The 23,681-nt window shown below is 41.5% G+C and overlaps 1 protein-coding gene across 1 annotated transcript in view; it reads right to left on the minus strand.

The window, feature by feature from the left end:
• Window positions 1-23,681, minus strand: part of RAB31 (RAB31, member RAS oncogene family) — a 72,539-nt gene that overhangs the window by 18,050 nt on the left and 30,808 nt on the right. The window contains exons 4-5 of the mRNA XM_054984687.1: window positions 12,571-12,642; window positions 2,730-2,836 (exon numbers count right to left, since the gene is read on the minus strand). Coding sequence (XP_054840662.1) covers window positions 2,730-2,836; window positions 12,571-12,642 — 179 coding nt within the window. The remainder of the gene's footprint in view (window positions 1-2,729; window positions 2,837-12,570; window positions 12,643-23,681) is intronic.

A 23,681-nucleotide genomic window follows, 5' to 3' on the forward strand; every position in this document is an offset into this window, starting at 1 on the left:
AGGAATAAATCTAAGTTCGTTAAATGAGTCAACTGGAAAGAACCAAAAGCATTTCATTTATGCTGCTTTGCCAACTCTCATCCCATTTACAGAGAGTACTTTTCTGCTGATGTTCCAGATATCCATTGAAATATACTGTTGCCTAAAAATGCTTAAGTCATAACCACCTATTTTGTTCCCAGGACAGAACAGCATTTTGTATTACTGTTATTTGTAAAGATAATCAGGAAGATTGTCCAAAAAGTTTATTAGCATGTGACTCTTTCTTTCAAAAGAACAATAAGGGAGCCCCGTCAAACTGTAATATGCCCTTTGTTCCAGGCTTTAGAAGCCCCAGTTATCAAAAAAGACTGTTCTAGTTGGATAGAAGTCTGCTCAAACATGCAAATCAGGTAATGTCTTAATGGGTGCACTATAAACGAATTTTTATTTTCGATACGAATAATTTCATTTATTTATGTAAACGTTTTTATGCTGCCTTTACATTCCAATTTATGGTCCCCCAAGGCAGCGAACAATCAAACCATTAAAACAGGCCTATAAAAATACGTATTATATTATAAAACCAATTAAAAACAACAATTACACAAAGCACATTGACAGGAAAGAGGATTAGAGGGAAGGCCAAACACAACCGATAAGTATTCATCTACTAGCAGAAGACAATGATCAGGGGACAGATGATTCTCTATTCTTAAAAAAAAAAGATTGAATGTGTACTTCAGAGATCCCTTTTTATTTTCCAGAATTTCATTCTAAAAGATCAGCTGACCCCTAGTGTCCCAAATTTCTGCTCCATCAAGAATCCAAGAGTACACTTTCAGGGTAACCTGATTGTCTACACAGATCATCCAGAATAAGAAAACTCCTAATGCCAAGTGCTAAGCACTCACCTTTGTAGGACTAAGATTTTTATCCAATTACCAGAAGTAGACAACAGAGTTCTCAAATAGCATTCCAACTAGTATTGTGTGTCCATCTTCACTATGAATTACCTGTTCAGATAGCTACCTTAGTTTTATATTACTCCATCTGTTTTTATAGTAGATTCCTAGAGCTAGAAAGAATGTACAGAAGTCTGCTGAAATGTGGAAAAAATAACAGTGCAGTCCTAAGCAGAGTTACATGCTTTTAAGTCCACTGAAGTCCATGGGCTTAGGAGGATGTAACTCTAAGATTGCACTGTCATACACGCCACTTAAATATGCACTTTGGTATTGCAAGCTACAAGCAAATAAGAACTACAGCTGAATAGGTGACATTATCAGTTTGCAGGTGGAAGAACCAACCTTGTACAAAAACTCAGCCTGCAGTGCTTACTCACTCAAGGGACATGGGCATTGTTTTCTGTGAAGTTCATATGCAAAACTGTTGGGAACTGGCAAGTGTTTACGTTCAGTCATGAAAGAGTTAAACTGTTTGTGTTACTTAGTTAGTAAACCTATTTGCATGTGACCACTTAGGCTCTGAGTAAGGATTCCCCTGATAGAAAGGGGAGTCTCTATTCTTAATGAAGTAGAATTAGGATTCTCTACTGGGCAACCAAATTTATGGGGAGGGGACAATTAAGTGGAAAAATATACTGAAGTTTTATTGCTTTTTGGTCAGTCTAAAGACAGTTCCAGTTCAGTCTAAGGTCTATCTAGGATGTAATAGTCAGAAGAAAGTCTCTGTCTAGTCTAGAAGCTAGCAAGATGTAGCTAGTAAGGCATTTATTTTATTTCAATGTAACCCTATTTTTATCTTTTATGTAGTAAACTATTTTTATAGATCTAAACACTGGAGCCTGTGTGTTCTCAGTATATCCCATACACATTTCTGCTAAACTCTGCTAATTTAAGTCTTAAGAATATAGCCCTACAAAATATGGATCTTCTCTGATACAATAAATCCATACTGATCACCACATAATATCTCATAATTGTTAGACAATATCCAAATCTATATCTGAACTAAAGGCAAATTCCTTCTAGCGAATAATGCACTTTTGTGTCCTCTACAAAGGGGTCAGAATTCCCAAAGTTGTTTAAAAGGGTCTATTCCCTAACACGTATAAAACTTCGAAATTATTTGAGACCAGGATCTATATATTCATGTAACAAGATGATTGTAATATATATCAATAACTTTGATTCAATAACCCTCCAATATTAATAAGGCAATCTTTGGCTTTGCAAAGGCCATACCAATTATCTAATCCTGTGGTCTAGATGAATGGGATATGTCAATTTAAAGTCAGTAACAGCACAGCAGTTTTTTAACAAACTGCTTATAAAACACTGCCATAAACTTGCATTGTGATTTCAACTGCAATTAGCACATTTCACTAGACAGACTATAAACAAGGATTTAAGAAGCTTCCTTATACTGACTTCAGGTAATTATGGCCAGTCACCAGAAAAGTTAAACACAGAAGAAAACTGTTTTACTTGCTTGGTAAGATCTTATGTCTATGCAGTCATGAGGCAGTGCAATCCTAAGCAGAGTTTATATCCTTCTAAATTAATTGAAGTTAACAGGTGTAATTCTGCTTAAGACTGCACTGTTACAGTGCAATCCTATGTACACTTACACTGGAGTAAGTCCCATTAAATTCAGTAGGACTTGTATCTGAGTAAACCTGCATAGGCTTACACTATAAAAACTTCAGGTGTTTCTTTTGCATCTGCTTATTATGTAAGAAAGCAGGGGAAAACAAGCAATTTGAAGATAAAACATCGATACATTACCTAATATCAGAAAGATCACATTTGTTTCCGGCAATGGCCATTACAATGTTTTCAGGACCATGTTCTTTTAGTTCTTTTACCCATTTCTTCAATGTGTGAAAAGAATCCTAAATCAAACATACAATACAATATAAAAGATCCTCCTGAATGCAACCTACTCTAGAAGGTAAACATAGTAAAATACTTAATGGTACAAGCATTCCAAAGTACCAGGCAATGAGCTAGGTTGCACATAACAAGTGCTGGTTACATCAAGGTAACCACAACTGAAACCAATACCAGAATTACAGGATTTGAGTCCAGGGGCACCTTAGAGACCAACAAAATTTTCAAGATGTAAGCTTATGAGAGTCAAAGTTTCCTTCGTCTTTGTCTCTTGAATGCTTACACTCTGAAAATCTTGTTGATTGCTAAGGTGCCACTGCACTCAAATCCTACTGTTCTACTGCAGACCAGAACAGCTACCCACCTAAAAAAATACCAATTTATTTCTAAGAGCCAAGCTACAAGTGATGCCTTACACAGGTTGGACACGTGTCAGCTTCCCTCAAGTTTTGATGGGAAATGTAGGCATCCTGGTCTTGCAGCTGTAATGGAGAGCCAAGCTGTAAAACCAGGACGCCTACATTTCCCATCAAAACTTGAGGTAAGCTGACAAGTGTCCAACCTGTGTAAGACGTCACTTGTGGCTTGGCTGTGAGAGAACTGCAGGTCTAAGAGTCTCTCTACACAATACTTTTGATATGTATTCTACATGTGTTGGGAGTCGCAATGTTAGCCGGGAAGCGTAGTTTTAAATGACAGAGCCAACGGAGATTGTTCCAGAGGGGACAGATTCTCTCACAGCTTGCCGCCACCTCTGGTGTCTCCCTTCTGGAACCTTTGTCCTGCCAAGGCTCAGTTAATTCCAAGTTTTAAGCAGTGAGGGCGGCAGGGCAAAGGCTCCAGAAGGGGAGATAGTACGGCATGCCAGAGGCAGCGGAGGGCTGTGAGAGAATCACCCCTCCGGAGCAATCTCCATCGCTTTGTCATTTAAAATTACGCTTCCCAGCTAACTTTGTGTCTCCCGGCACTTGATGAACACGTGCCCAGGCAAGAGATTCTAAGGATGGTTTCTCATAAAACATTTTGTACTGTGGTGCAGAATCAAAATATCTACATACTGCAGCAGTTGTGAAAGACATATGCCTGTACAAGTCAGCACTTGCTCTTTTAACATACGTAGAGGCTGCATGTGGCAAACACCATATTTTAACAAAACATACAATCCACAGCGTTTATTTTGAACTTGAGTACAAAATACTGGCCAAGAAGCCATCCTAATTATTTGTGAATTATTGTTTTACCCTTCATGTTGTGTGCAAAATTTATATATTTGAATGCATAACCCACCCCATTCCAAATGCTCAGACCAAGTGACAATAGATTTACAATCATATATACAAAACATACTGTAAAAAACTGTTAAGAGCAGATATTTTGAATAACCTCAATTTGTATGTACGGCAACAAAAAAAATGTTTCTTAGTAATCCCGCACTTCTCTCCCCTCCCCCCCTCCCTGGTAATTTTACTTGCATATTTCACACACAATGCCAGACTTTTAAAAACCCATTTTAAGTTTTCAAAAATATTTTGATCACACACTAAGAAGATTCAAAAGCAGGTTGTGATGTAGCATTGGGGATGGCTGTTTTTAAACGTGAAACATCTTAGTAGAGTAATATGTCCTTATCCCCTTTTAAATCTCAGTCCGGTAAAAGTTCTAGATTTGTGCCTATCTTTCCTCCATGGCCTCAGTGTGGACAGAAAGCGACATCTGAGTCGGAATGTTTGACAGTAGAACCTAAGATTCTTCCTTGGTAAATGGAAAGGAAGTTTCATGGTAAGTGAATACAAATCTTCCATTCTCCTGTGGTCCTGGAGTGGTCAGTCCTGACTCATGGGACATAGGCCTAGCAGTGTACTCCTGGGTGGGTTTACTGATCTCTATGTCTGCAGAATGTCCTGTAGCACTCTCCTTCCAAAGGCTGCTTCTGCTGATGCTATTTGATCTATACTGTAATGTTTTGTAAAGGTATGAACTGACTTCCATGTTGCTGCCTTGCAGATCTGTTCTAGAAATGGGAAAGCCCTATATGCTGCTGACGTGGCCGCTCCTCTTAGGGAGTGAGCCATGACCCCTTCAGGTGGGTTTATATTACTAGCTTTATAAGCCATAACAATGCAGTCCCTAATCCATCTACTTAATGTAGAGGTAGACACCTGCTTCCCAAGTGATCCTTTCCTGAATGAAACAAACATATTTTCAACTCTGCGTATTGGTTTAGTGGTCTCTATATAGTAACTCAATGCCCTCCGGGCATCTAACCTATGCCATTCCCTCTCTATCCTATGCTTTGGGTTTGCACAAAATGAGGGAAGCACTATGTCCTCATCCCTTATCAATATGAAATATACATAGGTCCCTGTTCACTGACAGTGCCCTTATTTCTGAGACCCTTCTCGCTGATGTCACCCCTATTAGGAAGATAGTTTTGAGCGTTAGTTCCTTGAGGGGGCAAAAAGGTTCCTTAGTAAGTGCTGAAAGCACCACATTGAGGTTCCATGTTGGGAATCTGTGCACTTGTAGTGGATTTATGAACACAGTTCCTCTTGGGAATCGTTTGATGTGTGGATGTCTCGTGAGGGAAATTCCCTTTTTTGCCCCCTTCACTGCTGAGATGACTGCCAGTTGTCTTTTCAGAGTACTAGCGCTTAGTCCCTTGTCTAATCCCTCTTGGAAGAAAAGCAAGATCTGTTTTATGGATGCAGTCATGGAGTTATGTCCTCTCCCTGCACACCAAGCCACGAATGCTTGCCAAGTTCTATTATAGCTCCTGTTTGTTGACTCCTTTCTGGAGGCTAACATGGTAGCTATCACCTTCTCTGTATATCTGAATGCTTTCAACTGGTCGTACTCAATCTCCAAGCTGTTAATTTTAGGGACATCAGATCTGGATGTTGTATCTTCCCCTGTGTAAGTAGATCCGGTCTGTACGGTAATTTCCATGGTTCCCTCTTTGATAGTCTCATCAGATCCTGGAACCACCGTCTCCTTGGCCAGAAAGGTGCAATCAGGATCACCTCTGCCTTTTGATCCATTACTTTTTGTATCACTCTGTTCAGAATTTTCACCTGGGGAAAGGCATATAGCAGTGTCTGAGGCCATTCCTCTTTCAGTGTGTCTGTCCTCATAGCGGTCTGTTCCTTCCATCTGGAGAAGAATCATGTGACTTGGCAGTTTAAGGCTGTCGCAAAAAGTCCACCTCCAGTTTTCCAAACTTCTGACATATCTGTTTGAACACCTGTTCATTCACTTTCCATTCTGTCTGGTCCACCGAGTTCCTGCTCAGCCAATCTGTCACCGTGTTTTGTACACCTGCTACGTGTACTGCTTTTATTGAACTGAGATGTGTTTCTGCCCATTGAAAGATCTCCTTCGCCTCCCTGTTTAGAATATCGGATCTTGTGCCTCCTTGCCTGTTTATGTAGGCTTTTGCCGTCATGTTGTCTGTTCTTATTAGTACATGGTAATTTTCCAGGGCGTTTCGCATTTCCTACAGCCCATATTTGATGGGTCTCAGTTCTAATAGATTTATGCTGTTATCTTTTTCTTCCTCTTTCCAGGTTACTTGGCTCATTCTGCCTGACATATGAGCTCCCCATTCCGACAGACTCGCGCCCGTCGTCATGATTGTTCTCCTTGGTTCTCTGAGTGGCATCCCTTAGATGAATCTGTTCGGTTCTGTGCACCAATCCAGCTCCTTCCTTAGGAGTTCTGTTATCTTTACTCTCTTTCTCCATTTGTGAGCTATGATTTGTTGGAAAGGGCGTAGGAATTTCTGCAATGGGCGAGTGTGGAATCTTGACCATTGGAGGATGTCTTGGCATGACACTATCATTCCTTGCAATTTTGCCAGTTGCATTACCTTCACTGTTTTCCTTTCCTGAACAGATTTTATCGATGATAAAATTTTCTGTTGCCTCTCTTTTGATATGAATGCTCTGTCCTCTGTCATGTCTATAGTCACTCCCAGGTGACTGATCCTCTGTGCCGGAACGACACTGCTCTTTTTCCAGTTAATTACAATGCCTCTCCAGACAACGTGTGGTTTGCTCTAGACAACGCGTGGTTTGCTGGACTGCTTCCACTCCTGAGGTTAGAGAAGGTGCTTTGATTAGTATATCGTCCAGGTATGGGGACAGGGCTATCCCTTGGATCCTGAGGACCATGATTAGAGTTACCAGCACTTTCATGAACACCTTCGGTGATGACTTGAGGCCGAATGGCAGTGCTTTGTATTGATAGTGCTCCCGATTGTACGCGAATCGGAGATACTTCCTGAGTGCCTTCCTTATTGGTATGTGCAAATAAGCATCTGACAGATCTATGGAGGCCAGGAACTCGTCTTTCTGTATCACCCCTGTGGTTGTTTTCAAGGTTTCCATTTTGAATCTGCGTGACTTTATGAATTGGATTGAGCCACTTCAAGTCCAGAATGGCTCTTACATCTCCATTTTTCTTTGGCACAATGAAGAACACTGAGTAGACCCCTCAGTTCTTGAACTGTGTTGGTACTGGTTCTGTCGCCTGTATCCTTAACAGATGTTGAATGGCTGCTTGTAACTTGAGGTGATTTAGTTCCAGGGGGTTCTCTGGGATTTTGATTAATCGCTCTGGTGGTCTTGTTTCGAATTCCAAGGAATAGCCCTTGGATACTGTTTCCAGTACCCACTTGTTCTCTTCCATTGGTTTGCAAATTCTTGTAATTGCCACCAATTTGAGTGGGCGTCTGATGAGTCCGATAGTCATGTCTGACTGCCTTTTTTCTGACCTTTTGATTGTTGACTTTGTTTCCGAAAAGTGCAGTGGCTACTATCACGTCTCGGTCTTGTCTGCCAGCAGCTTTTGTAGCTTCTGTCAGGTCCCTGTCTGAAAGGACTTTTGGAGTCCTGAAAAGGCTACTCGCCCTTACTCTGAGTCTCTTTTCTTAGCTGGGAGGACCGTTTTCTTTTCGGAATATTCCACCAGATATTTGTCCAGCATTTCTCTGAATAGTTTGGACCCTGAAAAGGGTATGGCTGCTACCATATTTCATGCTGGGGGGGGGGTCTACATTCCCATTTCTCGGCCATGTATTGCGTCTTGCTGTGATGTTGAAGCTATGGCTCTTGCTGACATTTGAAAGGAGTCTAGTGAGGTGTCCACGGTGAAGGCTGTTTCTAGGGCTATTTTCTTGACTTCGTTCTTGATCTCCTTGGGCACATTGTTACCTGCCACCGCGAGGTCAGATGCCCATGTGAATGCTGCTCTGGCAAAGAGTGAGCCCATGGCCGAGGACCTTAAGGATGCCGCAGATGCTTCCAAGTTCCTGCGCAGTGCCTGTTCAATCTTTTTGTCATATGGGTCTTTGGGCATGCCCTCTGCATCCATAGGTAGGACTGAAGTAGTAGCTAGGCTTGAGATTGGATCATCTACGACGGGCAGTTTGATCTTTTTTGCTACATCTGGACCCAGGGTGTAGAGCTTATTAAACACCGATTGAAGTGACTTTTGTTTGGCTGGGTTATCCAACTCCACCTTCAGTATGCTGTGAAAAATTGCTGGCAAGAGTACCCCTACTTGTGAGGGAGTCATCTTGGGGAGTGCCCTCTCAGAGCCTTGGAGATAGGCTTGGTCTGTATCCTTTTTCTCCACGTCCTTTTGGACAATCTTGAGTGCCCTTAGGACCTTTGGTAATAACCTTGAGTATAGCTCTTGAGGAAACAGTCTGATCTGGTCAGAGGCTATTGTGTCCTCTTCTTCCTCTGACAGCTCTCCTTCATCATTGTCTGGTGTTAAGTCTGAGGGTTTTGAGGCTGAGTGGGGTTCCTCTGACTGACTAGAGGACTCTTCTGCCCAGTCTTTTTCCTTCCTCCTTCTTTTAGTTTTTTTTGGGGGGAGGGTCAGATTTAGCTGGTCTTTTACCTTTGCTGGACGCAAGCTTTACACTCTGCTTACTTGGGGGCGTATCCTGTCCTCTAAATTCCTTTACTACTTCTATGAGCTCTTTCCTCATTTCACTCCTCAGCTATGCCAGGATGCTTGCCTTTGCATCTTGGCCTGAGACATCAATCTCATTATTTTCCTGACTCTCTCCACTGGGGCCTTGCATTGACTGTGGAGAGGTGGGAGAGCTCGGTAGGTCCAGACAGCTAATGGCGCCCTCTGCTGTTTTGGCTTTGGTTTGGCCCACCTTGGACGCCATTCCCACCAAAATCTTCCCGCCTAAATGGAAAAGAAAATGGCAACCATTTAAAGTTGGAAGGGGGGGGGGCGTTCTTTACCTCGCTGCTATGTACGTGAGGACTTATTCCCAGCACAAACTATGCATTCCTTTGTACAGGCTCCAGGGGCAAGTGCTGCTCCAGTCTTGCCTTACTCCCTGGGAGACCCCCTCCAGGAGCGTGTCCCCTTACCTGAAGCAAGGGCCCTAGTCAGGCTGTAGCTGAAGGTTGCAGCTGTCACCCTTGCACCCAGAGGTTGCTTTTGAGCCGGATGTTGAACTGTGAGCATGTGCACGGCTGCTCCTGTGCTTTTGCTGATCATGCCTCGCTCTCCCCTTTTCACGCTGCTTTCTGGCCGGCTCTTCCACTCACTTCCCCACAAGCAGCCAGAGGTGTGGGAGGGGGAGAGGGGAAGGAGAGACAAGCCCTTCCCCTTTAGTCTGTTTCCTGCTGTCACTTTTCTTTCTTTCTTTAAGTCCTGGGATCGCTTTGCTCTTAGGAGCAAGCTAACTCACCACCCTGCAGGAGCAGGGCCGAAAAAACTGGTGAGCCAGGGAAGAGCCAGTCCTACCTGGGATTTCTAAGTCGACCGACCCTGCGCAAGAGGAGGAGCTACTTCCCATGAGTCAGGACTGACCCACTCCAGGACCACAGGAGAATAATTTCTGACCAGGCTTCTTCTTGTGTGCTCCTGTAGCAGCTTTCTAGATTGTGGACTTTGTAAAAATAGAGTGCTTATTTCAAACAGAAGTATCCATTCAGTAAGCTGCTGAAATCAATGGGATTCTTGGCACTAGATATCAAGGACTCAAGTTTTCATGCAAATAAACTATCTCCATAGCTTCAGTCAAGCTCAATGCCATTGTGCAGGAAGGCAATAATAGCAATATTTCATTATGCTAATGCATCAATTAACTGTACCAACACTCATGAGCTAAAACTAAATATGGGATTCAATTTTCTGGGGATGTAAATTGCAAGCTAGCTATTTCACCCATTCATTAAATGTCTTTTCAGTCACGTAGCTTTATCAAATAGATGTCTAATTAAAATCCAGAATGCATTATTTGGTTATGGAAATCTACATTTTTTCATTTTTATATCATTTTACTTTGGTAATAAATGCTGCCCCCCTCACTACATTTGTTTGACTTAAAAGTTAATATACCAAGATTTGACTATCAGAACAAACAAAAGTTTGTAAACTTATTTATGTTTGTACTCTGATACAGTAAGATGTCCAGATGGTAGGGTTGACAGGCCAAGCCTAGAAACCTGTAGGAGGGCTGAGGACAGGGACAAGGAGGGGTGCAACATTGCTGATGTCACCACATCACTTCCAGGTACGACCCAGAAGTGATGAAGGGCAGCTCTTGAAAACAGGAGGAGAATTTAAAAAGGCTCAGCTTAAGGAGGTAGGGAGAAAGTGCCTGGCTGGGACCATCTAGGAACAGGTAAGGTGAGTAGCCAGCAAGGCCTGAGATCTCTAAAGTTGGTGAAGACACAGGTCTCCCCAGGGACAAGGACAGCAGCATTCCTGGCCAAGAGGACACAGCTACCACTGGGCAGGCAGGGTGGGGCTAGTTATGGGCAGAGGTAACCCTGCCAGCAGGAGGCCAGACCTAGGGCCTATTAAGACCAAGGGAAGGACCTCAAGTGGGTAGAACAGATCTAAGAACCTGGGTGAAAGTAGGCAGAGGTATTAAGGGACAAACAATTCCAGCTGCAGAGTAACTGAACCTCAGAAACTGTTTATTAGAACTGAGCTAATAAATAAATAGGACTCATCTTTGATACCATATCCACAGCTCATCTGTGGAGGGATAGGCTCCCTGGTTGTGAAAGCATCACACAAGCATTGTTCTGAGGACATTTGTTTCTTAAGACCCAGCCTCCAAACACATCCTCATCAAAACCTCCCAATTCTTGTCATGAAAATTGCATCTGATTATAAAGTAACCAGAGACCATCCCATCAGTAGACTAATGGGATGGAACATAAAATATTAAAACAGCATAAAATTGAATATTTATTTAAGCTGTGATTGGTCAACTACACCAACAAGTACTGGTATTTAAAACATGTGTTAACCTTTGAAGAACTAGGAGATCCAGTTGAGAAATGGGATCCTGAAACTGTCTTCCCACTGTCCCACACTGGCCGTTATTAGGACAGCTGTACGTTGTAGTCCGTTCACTGTCCTGAGTATGCCGTTTTCTGTTTTCCAGAGGGATATTGGGCCTCTTGGACCAAAGAGATGGGACTGGCAGAATCATGTTATTTACAATAGTTAACTTATTCTTACTGCTGCTCCAGGGGGGATTCTCCCAGAATTCTAACAACATGGCTGATTATTCATTTATCATCAAATAATATTTCCTTTTGGAAAATTAGCTACTTTTAAAATATGAACATTTTAGTCCATCCAAACTGTAAAAACTATAATCCGGTATATAATTAGATGTGCATAATCTAAATAGGACTTCAGTATGCTTTACTGAAAATCACAATCCAGTGCATGGTAAAGTGCATTGATTTTTCCTTCCAGTCATTCTTTTCTGGTTCAGTTTAAGTGACCCAGAGAAAGGAGTCTCTAATAAGTCAAGAAAACAATTAAACACATGATCCACTAATCTTTGTCCTAACTCAGTAAAATACTGGCAGAATACAAAGGGAGACGCCACATAATGTTGGACAATACTGACATGACTGTAGCCCTGGACTGTTGTTTGGTTCTCTGTGGTCACCAGCCTGTTGAATGTGAAGTATTTGAGGTATATCTTTATGGTCTTGGGGCAATCTGTACCTGTAGCAGGATGTATGGTGCGTGTACTGTTCCAGTGCAGATAGGAGTGGGTAGCTATGAGGGCAGGATTGATCAAATATGGCTAGTATCAGGCAAGGATGCTCACCTCACCTAACTAATCTCCATAGCATCCTGAGAGTTGACTATACGGGGTCTCCTACTTCCCCCACCTCTTTGCTAATATTACGCAATGTCAGATGAATAAGGCACAAAACTGTACTCCTTGCCAGGATGTTACAGGAAAAGGGAATTTACCAGGCTTGCAGAACAGAGACAGTTGGAAGAGTCCCCATCCCAACTAACTCTGCCTGGTTATGTAGTCCTCCACCAATTTTGCATACATGGCTGGACAGGAGGGGTTGCCATTATCCTCCATGAATCCTTCAATTTCCACAGACTCCTGGTACAAACTATAGCTAGCATTGATTTTATGCTCTTTACACTGAGAACTAAGGATAGATTAGGTGTTTTGCTGTCTCTGCTATTGCTTGTATTGACTTACATTGTGTAATCCTCCTGAAGTCTCAGTGAGAAAAGTGGACTAGAAATAACATAAATAAATAAAAAACAATGCTTCATTCAATAACCTCTGAATTGATGAGGCAGCAATCCTAAACAGGCTTACTCAGAATCCTAGTCAAGTTTATTCAGTGGGTCTTACTCTTAGGAAAGTGCTGTTAGGATTGAGTATGCTACATACTAACGACAATATGATTGGAAAGCTCACCTGTTTGGTGATATCGTATACAATAACCGCTGCTGCTGACCCACGATAGTACATTGGCGCCAATGAATGGAACTATGAAAAATTGAATACAGGGACATTATCAAAAAGGAGTTGAAGTTCTTACACTTGTAAAAGTTAACAAAATGCAGTATGATTAAATTATGTTCTTTAATCTTATAGCTATTTGCTCACTGGCACATTAAGTCACAAGGAATAGATATTTTTTATCTACTGAGGTAATAATGTTTATAAAATGGTTATATATGTCTGCATCTTTGCATAACAGTTATATGAAATCAGTTATATTGTGCAAAATAATATATAATTCCATGCATACAAATAATGACATCTTTGATCCTCAAGCCTACACCACTCCTTCAATGTGTTTTATGCCACATACATTTGAAAAAACGAAAAACATGCTTTGTTTCATGATGTCCATCATCATGGTCTCCCAAGCAGCAGCTTTTCCTTCCTGATTCCATTCTCTCTCCAATCCCATAGGCAGTTGCCATCCAAAGAGAATTATAATTCCCTTGCACTTAGTGTATATTATACTCAGTGTCCCAGTCATAAAACCCAACATTTAATGGTTGCCATTTTAAATTGGTCAACTTGATCCAACTCTATTTTGTCTAGAGTCCAAACCCTTCCTAGTTAAGAGCTCTATCTGCTGATCTAGCAAGGAGAAATTTCTCTTTGTCATTCACCTAATGGGAGTTGCCAGTTTCTAGGATATGCCAACTATATAAGTGTTACTGTTTGACAGAAGAATCTTCCCTTTACTGCCAGAGTATCCTTATATATAAAATGGGTCTGTAAAGTCCCCCTGAAATTCATGAAAATCAGTACTAGTAGGTAGCAGTCACTACAATGGTGGTGTTTGCAGGTGGTCTTCACATCCTCTGGAGCCCCTTGGTGGGGGTACCAAAAAACACAGATGAACTCTATGCTCTTCTCTGCTTGGAAACAGCACACATGGCTGAGGCCATCTTAGAAAATGGCTTAAGATTAATGACTGTAGATTCCTGAATTTATATCTGGCGCAAGTCAGTATATGAATGGATGTATTTTTCTATTTTGATACTTTTTCTCATTTTTGTGTGTAACCTATTAATGCCTTGTAAATTCTAATTTCTGTGTAATAGAAAAGATTATACATTTGCTATTTTTATCCTGCTTTTTAAAAAAAGTCAGAACATTTGGATTGTATATTTGTTCCAAGATCATGATCCTAAGAAGAAACAGCACTTATGCACAGGAAATACATGTAACTGCTCAAAACAAAGGGCCCATGGATGAGCAACGATGTGACAGTAATGCATACTTTGATGATTTATTTTATGTATTTTATTCAATTTATATTCCGCTCTCCCAGCATCAGCAGGCTCAGGGCGGATTACAATTAATACAATAGTATAAAATACATATAACTTTAAAACCAATAAAACTCCTTAAATATTTATAAACAGACAACAAAACAATGTAGCAACAGATTTTAAGGACATATAGCAGCAGATTTCTCCAGCGACCACCACATAACCACCTCCAGAAGTATTTGGAAAAGGCTAGGTGGTAGATACCCTTTGTAGGGGCACAGCTTCCTCTAGGTGGCCAGCAGGGAGGCCCAGGGGCATCAACCATATGCCTGGCAGAACAGCTCTGTCTTGCAGGCCCGGCAGAGCGATAGCAAATCCGGCCTGGCCATGATCTCTTTAGACAGAGCGTTCCACCAGGTTGGAGCCAGGACTGAGAAGGCCCTGGCTCTGGTCGATGCTAGGCGGGCCTCCCTGGGGCCAGGGACCAGTAACAACTGTTTGTCACTAGATCGAAGTGTCCTTCAGGGCTCATATAGGGAGAGGCGGTCCCGTAGATACGCCGGTCCCAGTCTGCATAGGGCTTTATAGGTTAATGCCAGAACCTTGAATTGGATCCGGTACTCCACTGGTAACCAATGCATCTGGCACAATACCGGTGTTGTGTGCAGTAAAAGGCACTCCGGTGATGACCCGTGCTAGTCTAGCCTAGAGGTGACCATTGCCTGGACCACTGTAGTTAGGTCGCTGGTTGAAAGACCGGGGGCGAGTTGTCTGGTCTGTCGAAGATGGAAAAACCTGGCAACCGCCATGACCTGGGCCTCCATTTTCAAGGAAGCATCCAGAATCACCCCCAGGCTCCTAACACTCGGGGCCGGTGTAAGCACCACCCCATTGAGTGTAGGAAGCCAGAGCCCCGAATCCATGTTCCCGTGACTCAAGTACAGGATCTCTGTCTTCGAGGGGTTTAACTTCAGCCAACTCCGTCGCAACCATCCAGTTACAGCTTCAAAAGCATGCTCCAGGACATCTGGGGCCAATCCAGTCCGGCCTTCCATCAACAGATATAGCTGGGTGTCATCAGCGTACTGATGACACCCAAGCCCGAAACTTCACACCAGCTAGGCGAGGGGGCGCATATAGATGTTGAACAATAGTAGGGAGAGTATTGCCCCCTGCAGCACACCACATACTACTGGATAGTGGGATGACAACTCCTCCCTAAGCACCACCCTCTGACCCTGACCATGGAGAAATCTAACCAAAGGCAGCCTGAGGGCCTTGTATCATCTCATTGAGACTTTAAGTTAAATGGGCCTTGCACAATGGGCTGTAACCATTGTGGTACACATACAGAGACCAAATCATTTGGTGAGTGAGATAATCTGCCTCAAGCAACAGATTATGGGGTACCATTAAATGGAAACAAACAAACATACTGTCCATTTATTTAACTTGCTATTGCTACCATTATGGCAGAGTGCTGTTTGAATTTTTTGCATCAGGTACCATAATGCCATGGGTCATCTCTTGACTAGAAGGAAGGTAAACTCTAAAAAGGATGGAGAGATAACTACTGAGACACCGCAAAACTGAGAGCTTATACATCGTGGCACAATACATATTAATTATACCATTGTGGGAGAAAGCTACTTAAAAACAATTTTATTGACAATTTGAACTAAGCTAGAAACTGCACTCTGCACCATTCACCTGCACCATCATGGGTCAGCCTCAGCCCGTCACCTTACCACCTCAGTCAAGTCCTCTTCAGAGGATGAGGAGCTAATGGAACTGGCAGAGCCGGCCTCTACACAAGTGGAGCCTGCGCCAGAGCCCACCATGGTGGCAGAAGAGCTTTTGACAGAGCGGCAAGTAACGCAGCCAGGGATCTCTGGGGAAGACGGTTTGGGTGAGGGCTCGCACAGAGCAGAGGAGAAACTGGCACCCAGGAAGCCTGAACGCCCAAAGCTAGCCGTGAGACAGAGGAACCAGGCAAGGGCAGCTATTTGGGAAAGACACAGGAGCACACGCTTGCAAGCACAGCGCTGAGCAGGACTGAGCTCTGAAAGCGAGGCGCTGCAACTAGGCGAAGAGGGAACACCTGCGCTGCAGCTTATTACCTGAGCATAAGGATAAAAGGAGGACGCCGAGCAGGACTCAGCGTGGAAGCAACCCAGCTTGTCACTACCTATAACCTGCGTCTCTGTGCCTGGAAACTCCTGACACCCGCCCCCCCCGCCCTTGCACCTTGTTTCCCTTGGGCTGAACTCTTGGCTTACGACTTCAGCACGACTCCTGGACTTGCACCTGCCCGCCTTGTTATTGGACTGCTCTGCCTGTGCGTTAACTCAGACTGTTGGACTGCCTAGCTTGTGTACAACCTTGGACTGCCTGACCTCATAAGCTGCTTTGCCCACCAGGCACCCCAACACCAGCCTGGACCGGCAACTAGCCCCTGAGTGCGACAAGATGGGTCAAGAAGAATGGAAGACTGTTTTACAAGGTGAAATAAAAAGATAAGTCAATTAAAGATGAGTCAATCATTTAAATCAGCAAGTTCAATCACTAGAAATCAGCAAGATAATAGATATAGATAGGTACAGCAACACCCAACAATTTCATACATTTTTCTTCAGCCCCTATACTTCACAAAGTAAGAACAGCCCTATGCAGCAAGACAAGACCATGGATTTTTTCTCATGAGGATATTAAAAAATCTACTACTGAACTTGTATATCAGAGACCAAAACAAATCAATAATTTTTTCCACAGCTTTCAACAAAATACAGAACTTGCTCATCAAGGAACTGTGAATTATTTAAAAGCATATTACTTTCCATTACTTACCAATAAAATTTCAAACAGATTCCTATGAATAGATTTCAAAGTATTGATACACCTACATATACCTCACAAATAGTCTAAAGTATTTAAAAAGGAAAAAGAAACAAGTCAAAATACTGTTCCATGGAAGTAAAAGATCTTATCTACTGATATATAGCCATATTATAAAGCTCAGTGACAGAAAAAATGCTGAGACAGTATTTATCGAACAAAAATCAACACAGACCTAAATAATACCTGACAACGTAAAACTGTTAAAGAACAGATTTTCAGAAATGGATGAGTGACGCATCTGGGAGCTCAGCTATTTAAAATATCAGAATTTAAATGTGCACATTAGTATTGTTTGGTATGCTAGCCTAGTATTATTAACTTTCAACCAAATCTTGGCAATCCCATCTTCAGCAGCAAACTGGGTTAGATTTATCAAGGATCTCTGACTAGAATTGTGTCAATTTAGTGTTTATTAATAATAAAGAGCACAAATGAGAAGCACACAAATATGTTCCTGATTAGCAAAAAAATTATCATGGAATAAAGCATCATGGGAGCACTTGTCTGGATGTATGCCAAGTTTTCAGAGCTCATTGTTTGGGGGAATGAATTTGGATGTATGATCTACAATTTTAATCCTAAAGTTATCGAACAATTACCAATAACTATTATTCAAACAGCCCTCCTGTAAGCAACAGCAAAATTGCTTATAGTACTGGTCTAAATTTAGTAAATGTAGACTAGCATAAAGAACAGAACTAATCTGCACATTTAAATTCTTTTTTTTTTTTTACAATAAGCAAAAGTAGAAAATCAACATATTATCTTGTGATGAAAACTGCTAATTCCAGCCACTGGGGGAGCAGTAATAGGAAGTTCATGCCTAGCTGACTGAATGGAAAATGTTAGACATGTATACATGGCTACAATCCTATGCACACTTATGAGGAAGTAAATCTCACTAGGCAAGACTTCTGAGTAAACAATCACGATTAGGCTGTAAAACCACTTACCTGAAAGTAACCTATATCAAAACCAATGTGAGTAATATGAAGCATAATGTATTATCTAACATGTTCTTATGGTCATTCAAACACCTACAAAATTAACACCCCCCGCCCCCAAAACCAGAGAAACACAATTTCCTTTACCTTTCTTCATTGGATATATACACTAGATAGAATATACTGTCAAACTGATTCTCAACATAATGAAAGAAAAAGACGTTTATTTAAAGCTGATTTGGTCTGATTCAGTCGTATACGGTGTCATCCTAAACAGAGTTAAACCTTTCCAAGGCCATTGAAGTTAATGGGCTTAGAAGGGTGTTACTCTGTTTAGGATAGCATTGTTAATCAGCTTAAATTTAATACTTTGGCCTAAATAAGTTCTGAGTTGGTCTACTGCTCAGGGTTTTTTTTTTTTTTTACCTCCCATCAACATTTAATACTACTGTTATCAGTACAAAGGAGGATAGTAACAGGATAATGTTCTAAGGGAGTAGCAGAATAACCTTGAAAGCAAAGCTTAGAAAAGTTATAGAAATTGTATGGCATTCAGCAACTATAAGGACCATTAAGCACCTGCGATTTCAGTCCAGGAAGTACCGCATAAGAGTATAACCTGTTTTCATTTTGATGTTTTGTTTTGTTTTGTTTAAAAAATGAAATAAGATTCTAACCCTTAAGGCTCCCAGGACAGGTATGAAACTGGGAGCCAAACTACTTGTTATGTTTTTAGCTACTTGTGGGTAGGGAATTCAGACCTGACTCACTTTCCCCACAGCTACATAGCAGCTACAGGGAACTTCTTTTTAAAGGACTGTAGGGGCCTGACTTGGCTTGGGACCACAGCGTGGAAGAAAGAGGGGCTCCTGCCTCTGCCCCCCCTTTCCATTTTCCCAAGCAAAAACAGTTTGTATGGGAGTTATTTGCCCCATTTTTGGATCTGCACATGCTATAATGTACAATTTGGATCTGGGAAAGCTATGTTCGATGAACTCTGAAACCAGAAAATGGGATTGAGAATGGCCAATGGTCTAGGGCAGTGCCTTGCATACTTTCATTGCACTGCATACTTTCTTGCTCCTTCCCATGACTAACAGAATCAAAATATATTGTGCATTAAAAAAATTATCAAATTTACTTAAATTATATAGCCTGCAGAATCCAGTTTTTCATTATACAGAATTTGGATAGAAACATACAGCTGGAAGGTACACCAAGCACCATCTAGTCCAACTCCCTGCACAATGCAGGAAATTCACAGCTATCTACCCCCACCTCCCCCAGGGACCCCTACTCTATTCCCAGAGGAAGGCAAAAAACCTCCAGGATACCAGCCAGTCTGGTTGGGAGAAAATTTCTTCCTGACCTCAAAGTGCAGACTGGCATTATCCTGGGCATAAAAGAAAGGGTCACCAGAGCCTTGCACCAACTCATCCCTTCATGTCTTCCCTCTCCTGATCTGCGTACATTCATATTTAGCCACAGAAACATTGCTGTCAGATGGCCATATAGCCTCTTCTTAAATACCTCCAAGGAAGGAGAGCCCACCATCTCCTGAAGAAGCCTGTTCCACTGAGCAACCACTCCAACTGTCAGGAAGTTTATCCTAATGTTTAGTTGAAAACTCTTTTGGTTTAATTTTAACCTGTGGTTTTTGGTCTGACCCTCTCGGGCAACAGACAACAACTCCACTCCATCTTCTATGTGACAGCCCTTCAAATATTTGAAGAGGGTTCTCATATCACCTCCTAATTGCCTCCTCTCCAGGTTAAACTTACCCAGCTCTTTCAATCTTTCCTCATAGGACTTGGTCTCCAGACCCCTCACCATCTTTGCTGCCCTCCTTTGGACACATTCCAGCTTGTCAACATCCTTCTTAAACTGCACTGCCCAAAACTGAACACGGGACTCCAAATGAGGTCTAATCAGATCACAGTAAAATGGTACCATTACATCACATAATTGGAACAGTGTACCTCTGCTGACGCAGTCCAAACAGTGCACTTCTGCTGCTGCATCACACTATCAACTCATGTTCAGTGTATGGTCTAGGTCCTTTTCACATGTACTACTGCCAATTCTTATTTTTATTAAGAGTCTTATAAAATACAATAATCCTCAAACTAGCCATATAGAATCAGCTAGCAAACAACAGTACCAAACCATACAAACAAAACAGAAAATATTCATACAAAAAATAAAAAAACCTATATAAACTAAAAGGAGGATTGCGATTCTCTCCATGACAAATATTAGTATTTTCAAATTTCCTCTTACTATCTTAAAAATAAAAGCTCTCTCTTTTCTCATGACCAAATTCCTTAATCCAAAAATCCACAAGTCATCAACTCATTATTATTTATTTCACATACAAAGTCAGTAAGAGGTTCCCAGTTGGCAGCAAACAAATTTATTGTCATCTTTCTGATCAGTGATGTAAGTTTTGTTATCTTTGCTTATTCCAAGAACATGTACTACTGCCAAGAAAAGTCCCCCATCCTCTAATTATTCCTTTGATTTTTTTTCCTACCTAAATCTACAACTTTACATTTATCTCTGTTGTATTTCATTCTGTTAGTTTTGGCCCAGTTTTCCAGATTGTCAAGATCACCCTGAATCTTGATTTTGTCTTCTACTGTATTTGTTACCCCTCTCAGTTTAGTATCATCTGCAAATTTAATAAGCATCCCCTCTATTCCTTTATCCAAGTCTTTTATAAAGATGCTGAAGAACACAGGGCTCAGGACAGATCCCTGAGGCACTCCACTTGTCACTCTTCTTCAAGAGGATGAGAAACCCTTTACAAGCACTCTTTGGGTGCGATCTGTCAACCAGTTACAAATCTACCTAATAGTAGTAGGATCCAAACCACATTCTACCAACTTATCAACAAGAATATCATGTGTAATCTTACCAAAAGCCTTAATGAAATCAAAATAAACTATGTACACAGCATTCCCCTGAAGTAGTAACACTCTCAAAAAAGGAGGTAAGATTAGTCTGACATGATTTGTTCTTGAGGAACTCATGCTGACTCTTAGTAATAACAGCCGTCTTTTCCAAATGCTCAAGGACTGACTGTTTGATCATTTTTTCCAAAACCTTTCCAGGTACGGACATTGAGCTGACACGTCGATAGTTACCTGGATCCTCCTTTTTCCCTTTCTTGAAGATGAGAACAACATTTGCCTGCCTCCAGTCTTCTAGTACCTCACTAGTTCTCCAAGAATTCTCAAAGATGATAGACAGAAGCTCCACAAATATTTCAACAAGTCCCTTTAGTATCCTAGGAAGCAATTCATCTTGCCCTGAAAACTTAGTTTCATTTAAAGAAACTAGGTGTTTACATACCACCCCTATGTCTATCCTAGGCTGCAATTCCCTTCCTTCATCATGTGTTCTCTTTTTGCCAGGTTGAGCAGAATTCCCCTTGCAAGAGAAGACCAAGGCAGAGTAGGCATTGAGCAGTTCTGCCCTCTCTTTATCACTTGTTAAAATCTCACTTTCCTCTCCCCTCAGTGGGCATATCACTTCCTTATTCTTTTTCTTGCTCCAAGCATAACCAAAGAGCCGTTTTTGTTGTATTTAGCATCTCTTGCTAGCTTGAGCTCATATGGAACTTTAGCCTTTCTAACACCCTTTCTACAAGCACTGACAATTTGTTTATATTCATTCCTGGTTATACAGCCCTCCTTCCATTTCTTAAATGTGTCTCTATTAATGTTCAGGTCTTTAGAAAGCTGTTTATGGAGCCGTTCTTCCCGTTTTACCTTCTCATTGGAATCATTTGTGATTGTGCCTTCAATATCTCACTTTTAAGAAACTTCCACCCCTCTTGAATTCCCTTCTCCTTGAGTATTTCTAACCATGGGACTCTACCCAGCATAACTTTGCACTTGCCCTACAATTTTATGTCCTTTATCTTAGAATATGTGGGCATAATAATACTTACTGACAGGTTAAGTGTCATGTTAGGAATACCAGGGAGGATAAAAACAAATTATAGAAGCTTCTGCATCGACAATACAAGAGCATGAGTTTGTTGAGGACTGGGGCTTAACGGCTAGCTTCTTGTTAATCTATTCTTGTACCTCATCAGTCTGGTACCACTTCCCTGTAAGTATGACTACTGACATATAGGATTGCTCAACTAACTTCATGCCTGAGTACAAAATATTTTTAGCTCCCATTCCCTATGCCTGTGATCTTTTCCAGACCAGCAAGGAAGCTTCCTACGTGACTTTGAGCCAGTGACATGCTTTCAACCTAACCTCAGGGGGTTTGTGAGGATATAATGGGAAAGGGGAGAGTATTGTAAGCCATTTTGTGCCTTTCTTGAGGAGAAAAGTGAAGTATAAATGAAGTAAGTAAATGAAAGGCTTAGGGCCCACCCTTTAATTCCCAGGCAGCAGAATGGGACCCACTGACCTGCAAAAATGTGACATCACAGACTTGGTGTTGAGCATGCAAGCACATCTTTTTTATTCATTTTTAAACCAAAAATAGCATTCATTGTAGTAATTTTTAATCTCTGAGTTCTGCTGCTCGTTCTCTTTTTATCCTGCCTTTGTTTAATTTCTCAGTTTCTCACTTTTCATAGTCTTTTTATTACTTTCATCTGTTTCCTTTTCCTTCTCTCTCCTTTTTACATTCCCTTCCACACTTTTTCTGCCTTCTAGCACTGTTACTTTCTTGTCCTGTTGTTAGTGTCCCTGTCTTGTCCATCTTCGTAACCAATGCACACACTACTTACTCTGGGTACAGCTCCAGGATTAATATTATACTTTTATTCAGACATTCATATATAATCATTATCAGTAATGTTTTATAGATTAATATGCATGCAAATGGACTTCCTGAAGGAGCTTACAATTTTCAATTTAGCTGTTTGGGAGAGACAACATAGAAAAGGTATGATGGAGATGGAAAGAGAAAGACAAGAGAGCAAGAAAGGGATGTGAGCAAATGTGGTTACATTTAACATACAGCTTACCATGCATGTTTACTCAGAACATTCTAGTCTCTGAAAAGAAACAAGGGTTCAAATTCTATTCATGAAAGGTTGGCTTTTAAGGCAGAGCTGTGACTCAGTGGTAGAATACCCACTCTGCATGCAAAAGATCCTAACTGCAGTCCTTAAGTTCTTCTCAGGTATTTTATTACATTTTTATTCCACTCTTACCTCCAAGAAATTTAGACTGACATACTTGGTTATCCTCTCTTCCATTTTATCCTCACAACAACTCTGAGTGGTAGATTAGGTCAAACTGAGAGACAATGACCATCCCAGAGTCACCCAGTGAACTTCATGGCAGAGAGGCGATTTGAACCCAGGTCTCCCCATTCCTAGTTCAATATTCAAACCACTGGACCACACCAGGTCTCACAGCACACATTTGTGCAAGACTGCCTAGATGCCTGTAAAGCCACCACCAGTCAGAGTAGACAGAATGGACTTAGATGGACCAAATTCTGCCATCGTATAAGACAGTTTCTTATGTTCATGCTAGTCTTACAAAGAGCATGTGTGTGCATCCATCCAGCTCCATGAAGACAGTTTCAGGTGAGCAGACAAACAGTCTGCAGTAGAAGCGAGAAGAATGTATCTAAAGAAGGAAGTTTTGACTCTCAAAAGCTCATACCCTGAACATCCACCTCCAGAATACTATAGTCTCTTAGAGGGTTTGAGCAGGCTAATTTATCCAGCCCTTTCTGTTTTCCCTCTCCCTGTCTCCTTTAAATGGCTTCAACAGCCATAAGCATTCCATGCCTCCTAGAAAATGCTGAGTTCTCATCAGTTCATCTGGGGGTTGGGTGAGTCTTTTGTTTTATTTTACAAAGTATTATTTTCTGCATACCTGTGATCCTCTTAATATTCAGAAACTTACAACTTGACTGTGGTGAATCCTGTTTCGCTATGTTACAAATAAGCACAAGACCATTGAGG

Source organism: Eublepharis macularius, chromosome 7, assembly GCF_028583425.1.
Source record: "Eublepharis macularius isolate TG4126 chromosome 7, MPM_Emac_v1.0, whole genome shotgun sequence".
NCBI lineage: Eukaryota > Metazoa > Chordata > Lepidosauria > Squamata > Eublepharidae > Eublepharis > Eublepharis macularius.